A 22124-nucleotide genomic window follows, 5' to 3' on the forward strand; every position below is an offset into this window, starting at 1 on the left:
GTACCAATCGGCATTAGATTTATCAGATCCCTTCGATGGTGAAAATATGCCGAGGCGATGTGGTCAACAGACTATCGGAGCCAACCACCCTGCAACCACGCCAAAACAGTATTGTAAAGTTTCATTATTTTTTGCCGGTTCATAGACCATATATGATAAGGGAACTGTCTGCATGGAGAGTGGAGTCGCGTCAAGTATTATCAGAAAATCACTTCTTTGCGCTGTATCTGCTTCATCGTGTTGTAGGAAATATCACAAACGAACAAATCTCGATATTGTCTGAGACATACGAAACTGACCTGGCATGTAATTTTGACGAATTCAATTGGGAGGTCACTCGATGCCGAACACGTACACTGGTTTATTACATCTTGCGAGTGCTACCATCATGACCATGCCATGATGGAGATCTTTCAGTCACGGTACTACGTATGTAATTGAAAACAAATGTACGATCAACAATGAACAACGACAGTTACATATAGCATTATACTGCATATTCATCGGGATTTCAGTGTGAATATTGACAGAGTAATGGAGAAGTTTGTTTCTGCCCAGACCCGAAGAGCAGATTTTGGACAATTTTGAGTAAATTCTGTATCAAAAATATGTGTTGTTTATGTATAACTCTATTCAGAAAATTTCAGTAATAGTTTAATTTACATTCATGAATTTTTATCTACATATAGCTCCTCTTTTAACCGTCCTATGACCGAAAACCGAACAAATAGGGTCCCAATTTTTTTTCACCTCGCTCCTCTCGGCGGTAGTTCCTTCCACATCGTTCCATTCTAGCTACGCCCCTGGGTTTGTTCATTTCATTTGTTTAAATCTTTAAACATCGGTAGAATACAACAAATGGAAGTTTTCAACTACCTTGAATGGCTATACAGCCGGCCTTGTACGGTCGGCCCTGGCTTGCGCCTTTTTTGGGTATTCAATAATTTAATTCAGTAGAATAGTTTGATTGTTTCTTATTCTTTGTATAGGTCGGTCTCTTCGCCTCATAAGTTTCTTGATTTCCTGGGTCACAATATTCATTGTTTATTGAGTCTTTATTGTCCTTAGTCTCGCAGATTTTGAAAGATACATGCTGGTTAGTACTGCTTTCTGTGTTCTCTGAACATTTTCCAGACGGTACACAATTCCTATCTTTTTAGGCTGTCTCATTTAGCTCTTCTATACAGTTGGATTTTTCCTGACTTTTGGTTGTTTGTCATTGGGTTGTCGTTCATTTCTACATACATAACGCATAATTTTAGAAGAACAGAACTTTGGTGATTAGATGGTCCTCAGTGTTTTTATTTCTAGGCTCTTGAACTAGTTGGGTTAATCCATTGTTATCAAGACTATCAATATTTTATTTTTGATTGTACTGTATTTTTATCAATGCTTGATATTGTGATAAAATTATTTTAAATTATTATAATTAAGCTTTTTTATTCTCTTCTAATCACATCAATGAACAGTTGTATTCAGTGCCGGCTAAATAGCAAATTTGCTATTTTGCCGGTGCCGGTCAAATAGCCACTGCCATTCTAAATTGTCCACGTTGAAGTTCGCGTCGACTTTAAAAATTTGGCGGGAAAAACATATTGATTCAGATTGAAAACGAGACGATGTAAACAATACTCACACGTGTTGGCATTTGAAGTTTACGTAACCTGGAAAATGGCATCGAAAGCTAGAATTGCTATATGTCTGCTGCGAAACGATTTAAGATTACATGACAACGAGGTAAAAATATTGATTTACCCTGATGACTTACTTTCACATAGTTTAAAAGAATATTATAAAGCGTGGCCTTTTATTAAACACATAATAAAAACAGAGATATATTATATACCGGTATGTTTCTGACGAAAATCCACAGGCAACTTCTATTTATATGGATAGTCGACCTTCGTATGGATAGAAACAAGTGCCTGTGGTAAAAACAGCTGAACAAGCATTTGAATTTTCAACAAAGATTTAATTTAAATAATTCAGTCTAGTTTGAAAACACCTTGATGTACACACAGGTGCTTGAGGACAGGATCCTGTATGAGCCCCATATAGTCCCTCCCCCCTTTTTTTTTTAATCATAAATCTCAGATTTTTCTATCTTTATCACTTATTTGTACTTATTTGTACCATATATACTAATATACCATATTTATACTCTTAATATGCATGTTTACTATCAACGTGAATCTCGACTATAGAGCGAAGCGATCTGAAACTAATCAAATGTTCGTATTTATTTTCGATGCGGTTAAACCACAGTCGTAAATGCATCAGCTATTTGTCAAACCAATTAAACTCTATTTATTCAATGTGGTATTTCCACTGAGGTTAGTTATAGATGCAATAAATCCAATCATTTTGACATTTCCACCTAATTAACATTGAAAGGTTTGTATACATGAAACATTTAAAGAAATTCCATAGCATAGTGTCAGCGTCCTTCAAGAGGGAACGGCAAATCAGTTTTTAATTAATGTTAAACTCAGTAAAAGTGATACTATCTGAAGTATTACTACATTTATCTGACAAAACATATGTTAATGTCTTTTGAAATTGAAATTTCTTCATAATTAAAGATATAAAAGGGGCAAATAGCACTGGCAAATAGAGGAGTGAAGAATTTATTGGAAAAGCAAGGTGTGATTATTGCGACTGCGTTGCTTCTAAACAAGAACGTAAAATGAGCGGGACCGCAAAAATTTTTGTAAATACTAATGTACAAGAAGATGAAAAATATCCAAATATATCTATAGGTCTGTTTTTTGTTCATTAATATATGACAAGGTATATATTTTTGATAAACAAAATATATGAAAAGGGTGGGGTACTTGATGTCTCAGCTGCTCACCCCTACCAAAAAAAGTTTGAAGTGGCCCCCCCGAGGGTTTAAGGCGTTCATAATTAATAAAAGTACACGCAATCTTCAGAAAATTGATTTTTATATCTTGTATGCAAATTCCTTGGGTATCAGGAATCAATTTCACAAAACATCGTAAGTTTAAGTCTTAAGTGTTATACTTAAGACTTTCCTAAGTGCAATCCTAAGACAATTTCACGAAGCATATCGTAAGTTTTAATCCTACACTTAAGACCACTCTTACGATTAAGTTTTAAGTCTTATCTTACGACCACTCTTAAGACATAAATACCTTAGCAACGTACTTTCGTTTCATCGAAGCATGCGCAGCGGTGTCTCCCTATGTTAACAAAACGGGACGGAATACTTTCCACGTAGATGGAAATAACAAAAAGAAAGCCACACTATTCAGAGAGTGAGCTTCTTGTACTCTCTGGCACAGTTACATCCAACATTTCTGTGATTAGGGGAGAGTTCGGGCAAAATCCTGACTATCCAAGACAAAAACAAGTACCTGTTGGGCACAGGTTGTCGAAAGGTGCAAAACTGTTTTTTTTTTATTGCCCATGTAACAGTATGGCAAAATTAGAAGAAAAAAATGGTCTACCCCTCATTCTATAGAAAAAGTGCAATTACTTATTGATGCCTTTATACATGCAAAGAAATTGCTTCGGCCGTTAAATTAACTAATGTTGATCATTTGGTACATTGCGCACAGGACCGGGTCCACGTAAAAAAAAAACTATCGTCATTAGCGTATATTGTATTGAATATGGCAATTTATCATATTTATTACTTAAACACATACTCTGATTTCTTTTTATACTGATTCCCCTATCCGATGGGTGACTGGGACACCTTTTTAAACAACCAAAACGGTAAGTAAATCTATACTTGAAATGGTTGTTTTGTGTGACACTTCCCCAATGGCCATTCTACATCTACCCGGGGGATACTCACTATATTTATGATACCGGGGCGGGTATGTTCCGACACACGGGGTTGCATTTTCAGCTAAATTGTTTGAAATTGGGTTATTATGTTTTTTTCTCCTTGCATTTGAAGGGGTCAGATTTGACTATCTAGAACGGGGTATTATAGATACAATGTTACCCTATTGTTTCATAAGGGTGAATGTTTGGTACCATTAAAACGTTTAAACCCGCTCCAATTGTTTGCACCTGTCCTAAGTCAGGAATCTGATGTTCATTAGTTGTCGTTTGTTGATGTGGTTCATAAGTGTTTCTCGTTTTTTATATAGATTAGGCCGCTGGTTTTCCCGTTTGAGTGGTTTTACACTAGTAATTTTTGGGGCCCTTTATATCTTGCTGTTCGGTTTGAGCCAAGACTCCGTGTTAAAGACCGTACTTTGACCGTGTTAAAGACCGTACTTTGACCTGTAATGGTTTACTTTTATAAATTGTGACTTAGATGGAGAGTTGTCTCATTGCGGCACTCATACCACATCTTTTTATATCTACTAAATTGAAAACAACTTTTTAAATCTATGATTGCGTTGGATAAAAACCGCAATTTTTATACGTGTGCATGCAAAAAAAAATTCATGGTAAAGGGGTCTAAATACAGTACAAACAACATTTCCCCCAAAAAAAGACCAAAACTGTGAAAAGGTATATCTTAACAAAACGGGTATTAGTTCAGAAAAAGCTATCGTTAAAGATTTATTTTTCATTTGTCATGCACATTTCATATAACCTTTTAACTGAATTTAAAACTTGTACCAAAGATTTGATAGCCACATGTTAATCAATACATAATTTGAATGATCCGAAGACAGACTATTTTCACAAATTTGTCTATCATGGAGGACGTATAATACTTCATAATTTGATGCTAAATTGTTGAAATTCAGGAGCTTCTGACCTTCCCCATGGACCCTTTACAAGGGCAACCGGAATTATGCCTCCCGTTCTTAAAATCCTGGGGCCTGGTTTTCGAAAGTATCATAAGATATGTCATAAGATATATCTTAGGACATATTTTATGATGATCTTATGACTATCATATGATATGTCATAGGATGTAAATCAAAGCTGTCTTAAGAGAGTCAAAGCTAAGATGCTGTTTTGACTGTCATAAGGGAACATTATTTTCTATTATTTTAAATAATGATTAAAAAGTGATGAATATAAAAATGAAAATGAAAAGTATGAGCATATTAATTATTACAATTCTAAATATTTACGAATATTTTTTTTTTTTTTTCATTATAATAAACCTGAAATTTTATTCAAAAAGTAATTGAAATATGAGTTGATAGTTTGTTTAAATTTAGTTTGTAATATATGTTTAATCTTGAACTTCGCTTTCGTGTATCATCATACATGCATTGTTATTTAACTGTGAATACTTTTTAGATTCGGTACATCGAGTACCCGCTTAACAAAATGCCTGTGCACATACGTAAATATAGTACTATTAAATATACTAGGAACGAAATAATATGTAATAAACTATATATTGTACAAAACCATAAGTTAGAAAAAAAATCCAAGTTGTATGTTGCAGGAGATTCAAATTTTAATTCACATAGTAATAAAATCTTTACTATTTAGCTAACCGAGAAACACAACAAATATTTTTATTACAATTAATATGAAAAAACGCCTTATACCCTAGAATTTGGTATTTCTCGTTATTGGTTTTCTGCTGGTTGGATCCACCAACTCATTTTAATGTACCGTAGACAATTAATCGATAGAATTCGGCATCAACCGTGATACTTTAACTATTAAATATACATGCTCCAATCAGGAACCGTTACATTAGTGCACTTCACAATTATTTAAGCCAAAAAAAGGTCCAAAATTTTTTAAGATTGTATTCTACGCTCCCTTTTTCAAATATCATTGAAACGCCCCTGATTGCATACAATCGACACGTACATGTATGGAGGTCTAATCTTTATCTATTAATTGGTGTCGTAGAAGGTCCACCAGAGTTATGAGCGAGGATTTCTTGGCAAATAATAGAAAGCTCAGGGTTACGATTCATAAAACAGAAAAGGTAAAGTGGCAAATATTCATGTTTATTTCAAACGCAGAGAGGTACAACCGGCACCCTTAGCCAAAAATAAATCTTCTTTTTTCTTTATGTGCCTTCGGACTTTATGTTTTGAATTGTAGGTCAACTTTCTATATTTGGTATTTATTCTATAAATATTGGTCCAACGTGGTACAAATCATGTTATGCAGGAATTTAGTATTTTGGAGTTTGGCAATTTCTTTTTTTAAGACGGGGACTCCAAGCAGACAACATCATGTGTAATTAACGGCAGTGTAGATTGTATTTTTTAAACAAAGAGAGTTGCCCGTCCTGTACATGAATTTATCGATTAGAAAGCAATATTAAATTGGAAAGTCTCATTCAAGGGATGAAAATGAAGGGAGCAAAAGGAAGAGTTCCAAACGGAATATTTGTATCTTATGAACTTTTACAATAATTTAAAAAATAGTTAGACTGTATGTGAATGGTCTTCTTTGTTTCTCCAATGCCATGAAATTGCCTCCGTTGAAAGTTTGCAAATATCCCATAGAGCAAATTACACGGATGAAAAATATTGACCATTTGGTACATCGTCGTGTTCTAAGCGACACGTGCATGCAGGTCATAAATTAATTTGTTGAATGAAAAGTATAACAGTTCTTTATTCTAAACTAGCTATGACGCCCTAAAAAATTAGCCGTTGAAAACTCATACTTCACTAAACAAGAAAACCCCTTTGGTTCAAATTATTAGTGTTGAAACTAGATTAAGCCATGATGCAAATGCCCCACATGACCTGTGGTCTGTTGATGAAATGGTAGTATGTTGCATATGCCGAGTATATATGGATATGATTTTATTGATTTTCTTACTTATTCAAACTTTCCAAATCAAGTGAATTTTGTATTATTTCCTTATTTTGATGTCATACCATTAGGACGAATCAATGGTTATCTATTCTAAGATAAATTGGAACTCTAATTGAAAATTAAGCTTTAAGGAATTATATTACAATTACGCTTACTACTTCAATGTAGCAAATTCGGACTACATGTATTTTCCTATTTTGAATCTATTTTCTTATTTTGAACATTTTTGTGTATTAAATAAATGGTCTAGAAGTATTTACAAACATTGAAATCGCTTATTTCAAAAGCTGGAAATATAGTAAAATTTGTAAGAAGATCTGGTTAATCCAAATGGAGATCTAAGGTATATGATAAACTCTCAAGTAATAATGATACACTCTATTTCATCAATACTATGATAAACTGATGAATATATGCATTTTTCTATTTTCATTTAAATTATAGGTTTTATTTTATCAAACTATTTTACTAAAGTAATCGAAATGTAATCGATCATAACATCATAATTTTTGCTGTAATCGATTAAATTACGATTACATGTAATCGAAAATATGGTCGATTAGAGATTACTGTCGATTACTTGAAAAAAATGTAATCAATTACAATCGATTATGATTACAGATTACGATTACCCCATCCCTGCTTCATACTATGCCATATGCTAGTGCTCGTTAAATAGCTTGTGAATCACCGCCTCTCCCTGGGTAATATTCATTGTCCATACACCGGAGTTAGGCTCTCCTCAGTATGGAACCGTTATTTTATCGTATAATTACGTTAATCCTGAATTTCATGACATATTAGCCACTGGACATTGAGTGACCACTATGCGTCTCTCTTCCAAGCATGTTAACTGTTTAATCATCATTATGAAATCCACAATATATATGATGCAAAATTGTAGATTTTTTTTTTATATACATTAAGGTGCTAATATGTGTATGCGTTGGCCCTTGAATTGGAAAACGGTAGCGATTTATTATCTCGGCATCTGTATACATATCTAGTGGGGTCGTACGGTCTCTACATATTCTTTTTCTACGTAAGTGGCGTATGAAGAAAAAAAATTGGCAACGCTGCAATCATTTTATAAATACTTAAGATAATTGTAAGAGTGGTCGTAAGTATTTCTTAGACACTTAAGTGTGGGTAGAGGCACTCTTAAGTTTACGATCAAAGTTGGTCGTAAGTTTTGACGTAAGTTCTTTTGTGAAATTGGTTTTTGACTTCAGACTTGACGTAAGTGTAATCTTAGACTTACGATGTTTTGTGAAATTGGCCCCAGAGACATATAATAATTAAGAAATAATTCATGGGGGCTTGAATATATCGTGATTTTACCACGGGTTGGCCCTTTATGACAAATATTTTACCCCTGAGCGATAGCGAGGGGTAAAATATCGGCATAAAGGGACAACCCGTGGTAAAATCTAGATATATTCAAGCCCCCATGAATTATTTCGATTCTGATAGGACACATACGGCAATTCTTTTGGATCGAAGCGCTCTAGATGTAGGCAAATATTTGCCGTTCCCTTAAATAAACGCACTAATAAACTAGCGTAAAAGAACGGAGCAAACTGCATTAGTGACATGCTTAAACTATTTAAAATAATGTATTTAGACAGTTTTGGATGAATTTGAATGATAATTTATTTATATGTCTTATATGATGTACAATAAAGGGCTTTTGCCACATTTTAGCATCATTTGTGTATGTTTCCTTGTGATGATTTTCGGATTCACAAGCGTGTATTTTCCCGTAAAATGCTTACATTCTAACGTCATTGTTCTATGACGTCGGGTATCTCATTCATAAAAAAGCATATGACGTGGGAGTACAATCGGAACAGCACTGGCAATATATTCATATTTTACCACGGGTGTGTACTCAAAGCGTTTGAAGGACGTCATGTTAGAATTGTATTATAATACTCTGGTTGCATTAATGACAGGATGATTGCCCGGATAATGACAGGACGGTTGACCGGATGAGATATTAATAGTCATAACATGTTTGTTATTCGGTAGATTTTGTTAATATTTATAGATATTAAACTATATTTTATGAAAATAATACAAAAAAAAGTGAAAATAATTATTTTTGAGTCAAAAAGTTGACCAGCGGTATTCACACTCGCCGATATACGCTATATATATATTCAACTGGTCGTCAAAGAGTTTTAATAATTATATCTCATTTGTTTTACAATATTTGTCCATGAATAAAACTTGACATGTTATTTGGCTTAATTGGTGATTACGACAAGTGTCGAAATTAGATTAATTTAATTAAATATTAGTACTTCTATTGTGCCGTGGTAAACTCATGCACTCAAATCAACATTTTGGGCTCATTGTTTTTACTGTCAAGTTTATATTTCGTATAATATATTTATTGGAATCTCAAAGATTCATTACATGGACAGATATTATTAAAAAAAAAAGGAGAGATATTAACACTTGTGTCAATCAGGTCAAAATATTAAAAGCATAATATTGGCGAATGTTGTAATTATTTTTTGGAAGAACAAGCACCAAAATCGTAAATTACTTTTTATTTGCAAATGTTACTAAAATAATACCAAACCATTGTCTTCATTTTTCTTTGATGAACAAAATTTGAGAAAATTTAGTATTTTGTATTAACAAGTCATACAAATCGAATTTTTGAAATGAAATTGCACTTCTATTGAATAAAAACGAGTAATATCTATAATTATAAATATTAATTAAGTATTATTGTATATTTATCAGGCACTTTCCTGGGCTTTTAAAAATGCTGATTTTGTGGTACCACTGTATTGCTTTGATCCTCGTCATTACAAAGGCACCTGGCATTTCAACTTACCAAAAACAGGTTCACACAGACTGAAGTTTCTCCTAGAGAGTGTTAGTGATCTCAGAAATACATTGAGGCTCAAGGGGAGGTAATTACATTTAACTTTTTTTATAAGTTAAGATTTGTTAAAAAGAATAAGAAATATTTATAAAGTGATCAAACTTTGGTGAAAATAACACATTAACATAACAATTTCAAATCTACAAGTCTCAATTAAAGCTTAAAGTGCTGTTTTTAACTAATCAAGTCATGAATATTCATTAGATCAGTAGGTGTGGCTAAATTGTATTTTACTTGATAATGACAAGCCAGTACACTTTGTTCTGATTTCATTTACCAGTATCCAAATAATAGACATACATTTGTAACATGGTATGTTACCATGTGTGAACAATGGTAAAGTGCTAACTTTGATTTAAACAATAAGGTCTGGTCGTATGAGGCAAAGAAATGTCAGCAGTCTGTTTAATCTTGTTAGAACCCTCACATGTACAAATTTTGCCAGATTTTTATTAAATTGATATCAAAGGTTTATATTAGTGGAGTCTTGAAGAAGGTTCAAAATTTGTGCAAATCAAGTATTTTTTATACAACCGCAACATTTTTGCGGTCGTATATTGGTATCACATCCTCGTCAGGGTCGTCCGAAGACGGATGGTTTCTGGGTAATAACTTTGGTATTAGTAAATAGAAATCACTAAAATTTTAACACAATGTTTATAACTACAAAAGGAAGCTTTGGATTGATTTTGGGGGTTATGGTCCCTAAGGTTTAGGAATTAGGCGGCCAAAGGGGCCCAAAACAAGCATTTATCTAGTGACAGTACAAAAAGTATTTCAATTGTTCTGAAATTGTACCACAATGTTTAATACCATTAGTAGAAGATTGGGATATATTATGTGGGTTATGGGGCATACAGTCTAGGAATAAAGGGCCAAAAAGGGGCCAAAAGCAAGCATTTTTGTAGTTTCAAGACAATAAATTGGAGTTATCTTTCTTTGTCCAGAATGGTTGTTGAATCACCTAAAACCAATGCTTTATGAAATTTTCTTTGAAAATTGGAGTTATCTTTCTTTGTCCAGAATAGCAGTTGAATCAACTTAAATCAATGCTATATACAATATACAATGCAATATTCACTTTACTACCAACTGATTAATTAAAGCAGTCTCACCATTCAGTGATTACAAGCACTTTGATTACCAGTCTAGGGTTTTGCCCTTTTACAAATGGAAAAATCAAAGAATTTTTTAGTTTCTGTTCTCTAAAATTAAGTTTGTCTCAACTAAATTTAATGAAATGTGTATATAAGGCTTATTACATTTTTACCTCTAAATTCATTTTAAGTCCAATTTTTGGCAGCTTCACTTTTACAGTTCTTGAGTTATGTCCCTTTATAATGTTATATGCTAGTGAGGGCATCATCTGTGTCCCTTAGGACACATTCCCCATTTATTTTTTTAGAAGTTGCTATTTTAATTTATATTAAATTTTAACCATGACTGTATGACATTTTATATTCAAATATTTTATGATGTGTTTAAATGAGTAGTTATTGTTGCAAACTACATTATAAATTTGAATTGAGATCATTTTTGGAATAAGGAAAAGAGAGAGGTGGAAAAAAAGGGGGGGGGGGCAATTTTTCTCATTTCCAATTTCAGAAAATAAAAAGAAAATTTCTTCAAATATTTTTTTTTTTTAGAGGATTAATATTCAACAGCATAGTGAATTGCTCAAAAGCAAAAAAAAAAAATTAAGTTCATTATAAAAAAGATGTGGTATGATTGCCAATGAGGCAACTATCCACAAAAGACCAAAATGACACAGACATTAACAACTATACGTCACTGTACGGCCTTCAACAATGAGCAAAGCCCATACTGCATAGTCAGACCACATTTATTCTGTGTCAGAAACCTATGCTGTGTCAACTATTTAATCACAATCCAAATTCAGAGCTGTATCCAGCTTGAATGTTGTGTCCATACATGTACTAGCCCTAACCGTTCAAGGTTAGACCTCTGCGGTCGTATAAAGCTGGGCCCTACAGAGCATCTGATTTTTACAGTTTTTATGTTCCTTTGAAATGTAATTTATATTGATCATTGCATTGTAAGCACTCTAAAATCCACTTTTCCTGTCAGATTTTATAAAATTTATACCTATTTGAAAGATGAATATCAGCAAGGTCTTGAAAATAAGTTTATTACAGGGGTTATTGTACCCATTGTAAATAGAATTATATTGAAAGTAGCATTGTTAGCAATCTCGTGCAGAATGTTATGAAAAAGTTTAAAAGATATTTTTTTACAGTTATTTCCCTTAAACAGATCAAATATGTGCATCAGCAGGGGATATTAGATTGAACAAAGTATTTATCAAGGTCAAGCATTGCATCATCGTTTGTTTTGTTTCTGTATACATAATGTACCTTGTATTTTCAAGATATCATTCCTCCTCTTTTATAGTTTTCAACACAACAGAGTTTAATGAAACAAAGTTTGAGTGTTTGTTATATTTGTTAGCTTTATTTTACAGCAATTTGATAGTAAGAGTGGGGAAACCAGAAGTCATTGTACCAGAACTGGTGAAGACATTGAGTGATGTTCAGAATTTGGTATTTCATGAAGAGGTACATTCTGTAACTACATGTATATTTCTCCTTGTTTTGCATTTGAGGATACATGTAATACTTATATTTATTAAATGTGCTTAAAGTTGTTTGTTTCAGATGAAATGAAACAAAAAGAAACTTTTATAGGATTTATTTTCCTATTAAAGTATAAACAAGTGAATAACGATATATTGAAGTAATTTGAATGAAGAACATCCATATTTTGTAAACAATCAATTTTATGGTTGATATTATTTTAAAAGAACAATAATGTTAGATTTTGTTCAAATTTTCAGGCTTTAAGTTTTCTTATTCCAGGTGACCTATGAAGAATTAAAGGTTGAAAAAGCATTGACACATTCTGGAATTGAGGTTAAAACATTCTGGGGACACACATTATATCATAAAAGTGACCTGCCCTTCAGTGTAAACAAGTAAGAAACATAAGTGTTAATTTATAAAAATATTTTGAATATATGACCTATGACCTACCTGATTATGATTATGCCAAAGTTGCATTATAGTTTAATTAATTCTAATTCTTAAAGGTTTTACACAACAATAAAACAAACAGTGCAGAATGATAAAAACGTATGAATCTTGGTGTGAGATATTCTTATTCTATTGGTTAAATTTTTTGTTGATGTACGTACCAGAATAATTCTACACTACGTAACCATATTAATTTTGTATCAACATTATCACAAAATTTGCTGTTTTCCATTGACTGAATGTATATTTGTTTAATTCCTATGTTCTTTTTCTTTTATTTCAGCTTACCTGATGTTTATACCCAGTTTAGGAAAAGCGTAGAAGCCAAATGTCCAGTAAGGAAAATTATTGATGTTGATGATGTCAAACCAGTTCCAGAAGGTTTAGAAGAAGGACAGATTCCTACTATGGAAGATTTAGGTGTTAAATGTTAGTAAATACATGTACATATAGATAAGGCATTCACCTACTAAAAATTAAAATCAAACTTGTACACCAAGTGTGCTTCAGTATCTTAAATTCTCATATTTTAATGTGTCTTATAAATCTACATAAAAGAAAAATATGTGCATATAATCTTAAATTAAGGGGAGATCATTCAATTTACATTACATGCAGAAATTATTGCAATGTTTTCATTATTGCGAAAAAATGCTACAGGGTTATAATCGCAATAATTTAAACTCACATTTTCAAATTTTTGATATATGAAGCAGGATTTTTCTCAATATCACAAAAATTAAAATCACATTAAATGACAAAATAGGATAATGGATACATGTAATAATTTCTGAATTTACAGTACTTACCTCAATATTGCAATATTTATTAACGATATATAAACTCACCATCTCTTAATAGCTAGATAGATGTAATGAAATTTTATAGATGTAGAAAATTACATGACAATATGTAAAAAGGAATGCAATTCAGGTCCCACATGTTAAAGGGAAGATAACCAAACTGAGTTTAATCTTGCAATATGAGGTAAAAGTCTTGTAAAGGCAACTCCTCAATAGATAGACAGGTATTGATGTAACAAAGTTCTAAATCACTACATGAGAATGTGCAAAAGCAAGATTTATACATGTACAACCAGACTCACTGTGTGAAATGTTTAAGTATTAGTATTTTATGAAGAATAATCAACATTTTGTCTGATTTATAAACTAAAATGGAATGTATTTGTTGTAGCTGTTCCTGTGGATCCCAGAGGTGCATTAAATTTCAAAGGAGGAGAAACAGTAGCATTAGATAGACTGAACCACTACACTACCTATGGGAAACAGACAAGGTGGCAACATACAAAGAAACTAGAAATGGCATGATTGGTGCAGATTATTCTACTAAGTTTTCAATATGGTAATTTATAAATTGCAAAATTTCAGATTGTTTGAATCTTTCTACATGTACTTAAAACAGTAAGAAAAAAAGAAATCCAAATGATAGATAAGAAATATAAAATGACAAATATAAACATAAGAGACAGATTATTTTGTCTATTTCTTATGGAGATTCTTGCCACTTGACGTTAAACAACCGGCAATCAATCAATCAATCTTTTTGATACAAATACCAAATACTTACATACAAAAGTTAAAATATTGAGTTCAAATTATTTCTAATGGATGGTGTATTTATTTCAAAAGGCTGGCTCATGGCTGCATTTCACCACGTAAAATATATTGGGAGATAAAAAGGTATGAACAGGAGCGAACAGCTAATCAGTCCACATACTGGGTAATCTTTGAATTGCTTTGGAGGGATTACTTTAGATATGTGGCACTAAAGTATGGAAACCAGATCTTTTATGAAGGAGGTTAGAATTAATTAAATACATTATTATTTACCTTTTTTTCATCTAAAAAGTTTTTTGTAAATTATAAAAATCCAATTTTGTTAGATTTAACAATTCAATAATGTGTGTAGCCTTGAATATTTTATTTGACTAATTTGATGTGAGGAAAATATACTCTTAATTTATCACATATAGAAAATATAGTTTCAGATTAGCTTTTTTATAGCTTTTTTTTTGCACTGCATATCTGTATGTTAGTATACAATCTATTAACTAGTTTTGATTTGCTTGTAGGTGTTCAGAATAAGAGAATACCTTGGAAACAAGATAAAGCTATGTTTGAAGCATGGAAGGGTAAATATTAAAACTGTCTAACTTGTACTTGCATCAAAATAATTGAAAAAAATCTTTGATAAATGATCATAATGGATGAACTGGAAAGTTCAATCCTATATCTATTTCTAGGCTAAGCCTTGTGTTAGCGTTTTATTAAGTTTTCAAAAAGTTATTTAAAATTCATCAAAGAATTGTAAGATTGTGATAAATACCTTCTTAGACAAATTACTGTTAAAAAAAATGAATAAATACAATGAAAAATCACCAGTTAAAATGACTTGATTGCCAATTGTGTTCTTGCACCCAGTTAACTATACAAATAGGTAGTTAGAGAAGCTAATGTGTTGTTAATTTAACTTCTTTAATGTTTATAGGAGAAATTTTGTTTTATATCAGCTATGAATTTAGATATGTGGACTAGAATATCTTGCTTGTGGTAGGGAGTTGTATCCGCCACCTTTCACTAAGCATGTTTGACTAAGAAATTTGAAAATTAGACAGACTGACAGTACATATTAACCGGTACTTGTTGTGTTTCTTACTATTTGTAGCATTATATGAGATCTGTAAAAGCAGTAAATCATTACATTTTCAGATGGTAGAACTGGTGTTCCATATGTGGATGCAAATATGAGGGAAATGGCTGCTACAGGTTTTATGTCAAACAGGGGGAGACAAGTAGGATTTTAAGACTTTTAAGTTGTGTAATTATGCCCCACCTACGATAGTAGAGGGGCATTATGTTTTCTGGTCTGTGGCTCCGTTCGTCTGTGCGTCCATCTGTGCGTCCGTCCGTTCAGGTTAAAGTTTTTGGTCAAAGTAGTTTTTGATGAAGCTGAAGTCGAATCAACTTGAAACTTAGTAGACTTGTTGCTTATGATATGATCTTTCTAATTTTAAAGCCAAATTAGACTTTTGACCCCAATTTCACGGTCCACTGAACATAGAAAATGAAAGTGGGATTTTCAGGTTAAAGTTTTTGGTCAAGGTAGTTTTTGGTGAAGCTGAAGTCCAAACAACTTGAAACTTAGTAAACTTGTTGCTTATGATATAATCTTTTTAATTTTGAAGCCAAATTAGACTTTTGACCCCAATTTCACGGTCCACTAAACATAGAAAATGAAAGTGAGAGTTTCAGGTTAAAGTTTTTGGTCAAGGTAGTTTTTTATAAAATTGAAGTCCAATCAACTTGAAACTTAGTACATATGTTCCCTATAGTATAATCTTTCTAATTTTAATACCAAATTAGATTATTACCCAATTTCACGGTCCATGGAACATGGAAAAGGATAGTGCGAGTGGGGCATCCATGTACTTTGGACACATTCTTGTTTTTAAGCTGTTATTATACATGTCATCTGCAATAATTCATTTTAACAGAGATATTGTTGTTTAAACAAGGATTTATCAGAATCTGGAATAATTTTGAATTCTGGAAAATTGGTTAGAAATTTATGGTGAAAAATAACTTAACTAAATAGGGTTAGTCATGCGTGCATGGCTTAGAGGGGTTAGTTAGTCCACACTGAAAAGAATTCAAAATGATTCCAGATTCAAATAATTCCTTGTTTTTAATAGATTGTGTGTTTGTATAACCTTAACTTCATATTGAGTCTGACTATTCACTTTTAATAAATAAACTTCATAATCTATTTAGTTCTATATGGTTTATAAAATAAATAGTCTTCTTTCCTTAAGAAATTTGGAATTTGTGTAAGCTTAGGCAGAGAAAATTGACAGTTTCATAATTGTAAGTATATGAAGAATTAAGTAAATATTGTTTATTTCTTTCCATGATAAATAATTTGCCTGTGTCCATATTTGGGTTGGAATATCTTTCCAATATTGATTCTAAATTGTAATGTCCATATGTGCATTTATAAACTTTCTTCTCTTTTCCATAATGCTTAATGTTAAGTGCATCTTGATACTTATAGGGAAAATGGTACTATTTATTCTGCCATAGGTGACAATACTAACATTTTCTAAATTTACCAGTTTTTATAATAAAAACCTGGATAAAACAGTTATGTGTGGTGTTAGTACTTTATTACTCTATTTTAAAAATTGAAGCCAAATACATGTATCATGACCAATTCCCAACGGAGCTTGTTTATGTTATCCATGCCCACCGTCATTTTACACCAAATTTATGAAATTTTGGAAGCCTTTTCGAATAATTTTCTAGAAAATATTTCAATAGGTTTTAAAATTTATATTGTAAATTTACACACTGCAGTTATTCATAGATAATAAAAAAAAATATATTGTACCCTTACATCCAATCACATCCCTCCTAAGTTGACTTCCTTCACCTGTCTTGGGTACACAAAAGGCCAACCTAATGCTGGGAAAATGTAATAGTACCGTTTTCCCTATAATAATTAAAACAAATATATGGTTGTTTACTTATAAAACTGATTCAAATAAGTGATAAACAGTTGTTATTATAGTCCACACCACTGTCTGGCAGGTTCAAATTTGGAGAATAAAACAGCAGACTATACAATTAATAGACTTCATAACATTGGAGAAAGTCAGATACTTAACAAAAGACTTTCTTGCCATTTCATGCTGGTAGCATTGTGTAAGGTTTGACTTTATGAAGATGGGTTCACTATATTTTTTTCTCATAGAATATCAATTGATTGTTTGTTTTTTGCTAAACATCTTGCCATGCCATGGCTTTGTTTGGACTTGTTTGTTTGCTTTTGGCCTCACATGTGTGTCCTTAATAATTTCCAATTTATATTTGATCGTGTGTTTTTCTATGTTGTGATGTTATACTATTGTTTCAGAAAAAGGGAGAAGGTTTGGTACCATTAAAACATTTAATCCCGCTGCAAATGTTTGCACCTGTCGTTTGTTTATGTAATTTATACGTGTTTTTCGTTTCTCATTTTTTTTATATAGATTAAACCGTTGGTTTTCCTGTTTGAATGGTTTTACACTTGTAATTTTGGGGCATTTTATAGCTTGTTGTTCGGTGTGAGCCAAGGCTCTGTGTTGAAGGCTGTACATTGACCTATAATGGTTTACTTTTATAAATTGTTATTTGGATGGAGAGTTGTCTCATTGGCACTCATAACACATCTTCCTATATCTATTAAATGGCAGATGTGTCTTGCATATTCAGAAAGATATTGAAAACTGTCTGTGTTTTAGGTATCCAAGAGCTTTCAAATGTATTTGGGTAAAACAAAAATAGTTATAAAAACAAAATTGAAATAAATGGTAATATTTTTTCTTGTAGAATGTAGCCAGCTTTTTGACAAAAGATTTAAAACTTGATTGGAGAATGGGTGCTGAATGGTTTGAATCAGTACTTGTAAGTTTTGATTGTGAAGTAAATGATAGTCTGATATTTCATTTAACCACAACTGTAAGATAAGGTATATTATATATATGTATTCCAAAGTAAAAAGGTAAGTTATTTTTAGAACATCTGATTTTTTAGACCAAAGTTCATTTTGCACATAAAATTATAATGAATTAATTTTTTGAATCCTTGTAAATGAAGTTTGTAATTATATAAGAATAAGGACTGTCATATATTTCTGTGCTGATTTATGCTCTTAAACAGGTTTTGCTCCTAAAATAAAGATTTTTCATGTCTGTGACTGTATTCCTAGTGCAAAACCTTAGGTGTTATTTGTTAGAATTATTGGCAATATACTCTTTCTGTACTGCATGCTATGTTCAAGCTAAACTTCAAATGTTGGATGCAGTTGACCAAATGGGACATCCTGAGATAGATTTTAGGTGGTATAATAAGGGTAAAGGTCATAGCTGATATACATTTTGTTTAAAATAGTGTCATATGTGTGTACTTGTGTTTAGATTAAAGTTACTTTTCACACAACAGTTGCACATCAAAGATGTCATATGCCAAAACCTTATTCACAGAATGTCTTCTGCAAGAGCAAGGTCACACCAAGACATTTGTATCTATGTAGTGCCTTTTTTGATCCAACCATTACTATATGAAATTATATCCAAGGACCTATGATGTTTAATTATCTGAAGCAAATATAAAAAAGAAGATGTGGTATGATTGATGATGAGACAACTCTCTACAAGAGGCCACGTGACACAGAAATTAACAACTATAGGTCACTGTACAGCTTTCAACAATGAGCAAAGTTCATACCTGGTAGGTTAGGATCCTATTATTGATACATTGCTGGAGTAATCTTAAGTTTTGAGACACACCTACTGGTCAATTTTAGTTTACTTGCTAAAAAGTGGTACACTTAAACCCTGTGAAACATGTCAAAAATTAACCTCAAAGATGCAGTAACTGCATAATTTATAAAAATTAAACTCATTGGATTAAAATAAGAAAGCCTTTCACCAGTGTTGTCTTGGTTTAATAATATTTATCTGTTGAATAATTATAGATAGACCATGATGTAACAAGTAACTATGGTAACTGGTTATACAGTGCTGGCATTGGAAATGATCCAAGAGAAGACAGAAAATTCAATATGGTCAAACAAGGACTAGATTATGATCCTGATGTGAGTCATCTTTTATAAAGAAAATACTGTATATTTAGAAATCTTGGTGTCAGATGTTTTTATATATGTAAAAATTGCGAAGGGATTTTTTGAAAAAAATTAAAACTTATTGATGCATGCAAAATTTTACTGTAAAATGTAAAAAAAATATATTGAAAGGTCTCACTTTTTGTCATGTTCTATGCATTGTTATTCCATCATACACAAGCATTGTAAAACTGGAAGGTAAAGACCTGATATAAATGAATGGTCATCAGATGCATGTAAAGGATTTATACTTGACATTAAAACTTGTGATATTGCTGCTTTATTTTCGTAACATATTTATATATAAATGGTTCTTCAGATGATTTCCCTTTTGGAAAAAAGCATCTTCCCTTAGGCTAGTAAGCCTTAGTGTCCTCAGAAAATATTTTATCACATGTATTTCATTAAACTGAACTTAAACGTACTAAGGGAGATAATCATTTTATGTAACTACTGGTAGATTGATCAACATTTTATTGAAGCCTTTATTATTTCAGGGAGAATACGTTAGACTGTGGGTACCAGAATTAGAGAAGATAAAAGATGGATCAGTACACCATGTCTGGACACTGTCTATTTCAGTCTTGTCTAGAGCTGAGGTCTCACTAGGTGAAACTTACCCAAATCCTATTGTCATTGCACCAGAATGGAGCAGACACACAAATAAAAAATCGGTAGGTCTAAACAAAGAATCTTGACATCTGGGTCAAAATTTTAATTTCACATATATATTGAAAAGTAGTTTACTTCATATACGTGTACTAGGTTTCAATTTGATGTGACCACAGGCCATCTTTAAACAAAACTTGAAACTACCTTAAACCCAAAATTTAACCTATGTTATACTAAAAACTTTAACCTCGCTCGAACCAAGACTTTAATATATTTCTTTTCCATAGAAAATGATAGTGGGAGTAGGGCATCTGTGTACTATAGACACATTCTTGTTCTATAGGCTATTTTTAAAACTTAGGCAAAATCATGAAATCAAACATTGAACATTTCTCACTAACACAAGTTGGATTCCTCAAATGTTCTTCTGCCTATTCTGTTGATTTTGTTAAATTCTATAGGATTGTTAGGAATGTTGATTGGAGTATCTGTATACCTATTGTTTCTCAACAGAGTTTATTTGGTGAAAAGTTATCAATATTTCTGAATTTTCAATAAAGTTTGCTGGAAACATTTACTCATTGCTTTTGATGTGTACATCTTTTGCTTTTAGTTTGACTGATTATATCAATTTTGCTCTGGGCAGGCACGAAATATTATATTTGAATTTGTATACGCCAATTCAATTATAGACGTTTAGTTGAAATTGTCACATTTAAAAGTTGTTTTTTTTTCTTTTTGATGTTATGTGTCTAAATGACTAAAAAAGTAATTGGTATTTTATTCCAAAATAGGAAAAGATTGCAACAAATATATGCTCTGTGATTTTAATTTATTTACATTCCTTTTTTTTTGCAGGGTCGAAATCAAGGACCCCCACAGAAGCAAAACAAAGGAATGGATTTCTACTTTAAAGGTTCACAAAAACATTGATATAAACAAAGTGATTAATTGTTGAATCTCCATGACTGAATGATATTATTAGTGCAATTATTATATTTTTTTCTCAGTATATTGGGTAAATTAGAATGGAATGTCTGTACTTAGATGAATGACTGTAAAATTAAGCGAACATTTATTTATAAACACAAATGAAATCATTTTACTTTTCTTTTGCCTTATATCACTTTCTATATTAACATTGGTTAAATTGCAAGGTATAGTTTTATAGTGATTGAAACTTGTGTACCCATGTTAAAAATCAAGAATGCATACATTGTTGGGCTAGTTATACCCTAACTTGTAATTGTAACACTAACAGGGCACACATGCACATAATCATGTTGAGCTGCTGGCAAAATAAAAGTCTTTCTGTTTAGTAATAGTAGAGAAATGTTTAAGACAATATAAGTTGATTCAGCATATTGAAAAATTTAAAGTACCCAACAGATCCGAAAAGTATTCTCACATCAAAACTCATCACTGTCAAAATGCTGAACAAATTTGAAGTCATTCAATATAGGAATTACTGAGAGATAAATTTAGTGAAAATACTCATTGGAGGGACAAGGTAGTTGCAATATAACACAAATTCTAGAATGAGGGTATATTTGTTGTGTTACCGACATGCAGTTAGGTTGATAAGCCCTTGCTTTTTTTAATGGCCCCCCCAACAAAGTTGTCCGGGCCATATAGTTTTACCCTTGTCCGTCATTCTGTCATTCCGCTACAAACCATTATATGGAGTTTCTTTCTAAACGCCTTCAGATATTGGCTTGATTTTTAGGTATGTGAGTTAATAATGATGAATTACAGATCAAGTTAAGTTTCTTTCAGCTCTGCTAATTTTGGCCGAAATTACGGGCTTTGGACTTTGATAAATTGTTTAAAATCAGTTATACAGACTTTTTTTCTAAACGCCTTCAGATATTGGGCTGAATTTAGGTATGTCAGTTAACCATGATAAGTTACAGATCAAGTTTAAGTTAGTTCTCCTCTGCTGATTTTTGCTGAAATTGAGGGTTTTGGACTTTGATAAATTGTTGAAAATCACAGTTATACGTACTTTTTAGCTCACCTGTCCCGAAGGGACAAGTGAGCTTATGTAATCACTTGGCGTCCGTCGTCGTCCGTCGTCTGTCGTCGTAAACTATTTCAAGAATCTTCTCCTCTGAAACTACTGGGCCAAATACTTTCAAACT

At 32.0% G+C, this 22124-nt stretch overlaps 1 protein-coding gene across 1 annotated transcript; it reads left to right on the plus strand.

The window, feature by feature from the left end:
• Positions 1–1591: 1591 nt before the first annotated feature.
• On the plus strand, positions 1592–21084 carry LOC139516941 (cryptochrome DASH-like). The gene is given in 14 exon segments (XM_071307423.1): positions 1592–1737; positions 9496–9668; positions 12123–12216; positions 12517–12632; positions 12974–13119; positions 13885–13955; positions 13958–14052; positions 14340–14509; positions 14783–14842; positions 15420–15502; positions 18078–18152; positions 19225–19344; positions 19869–20045; positions 20842–21084. Coding segments are annotated over 14 exon segments (1521 nt in total). The 5' UTR covers positions 1592–1671; the 3' UTR covers positions 20917–21084.
• Positions 21085–22124: the final 1040 nt, after the last annotated feature.

The sequence above is a fragment of the Mytilus edulis genome, chromosome 3 (genome assembly GCF_963676685.1).
Source record: "Mytilus edulis chromosome 3, xbMytEdul2.2, whole genome shotgun sequence".
NCBI lineage: Eukaryota > Metazoa > Mollusca > Bivalvia > Mytilida > Mytilidae > Mytilus > Mytilus edulis.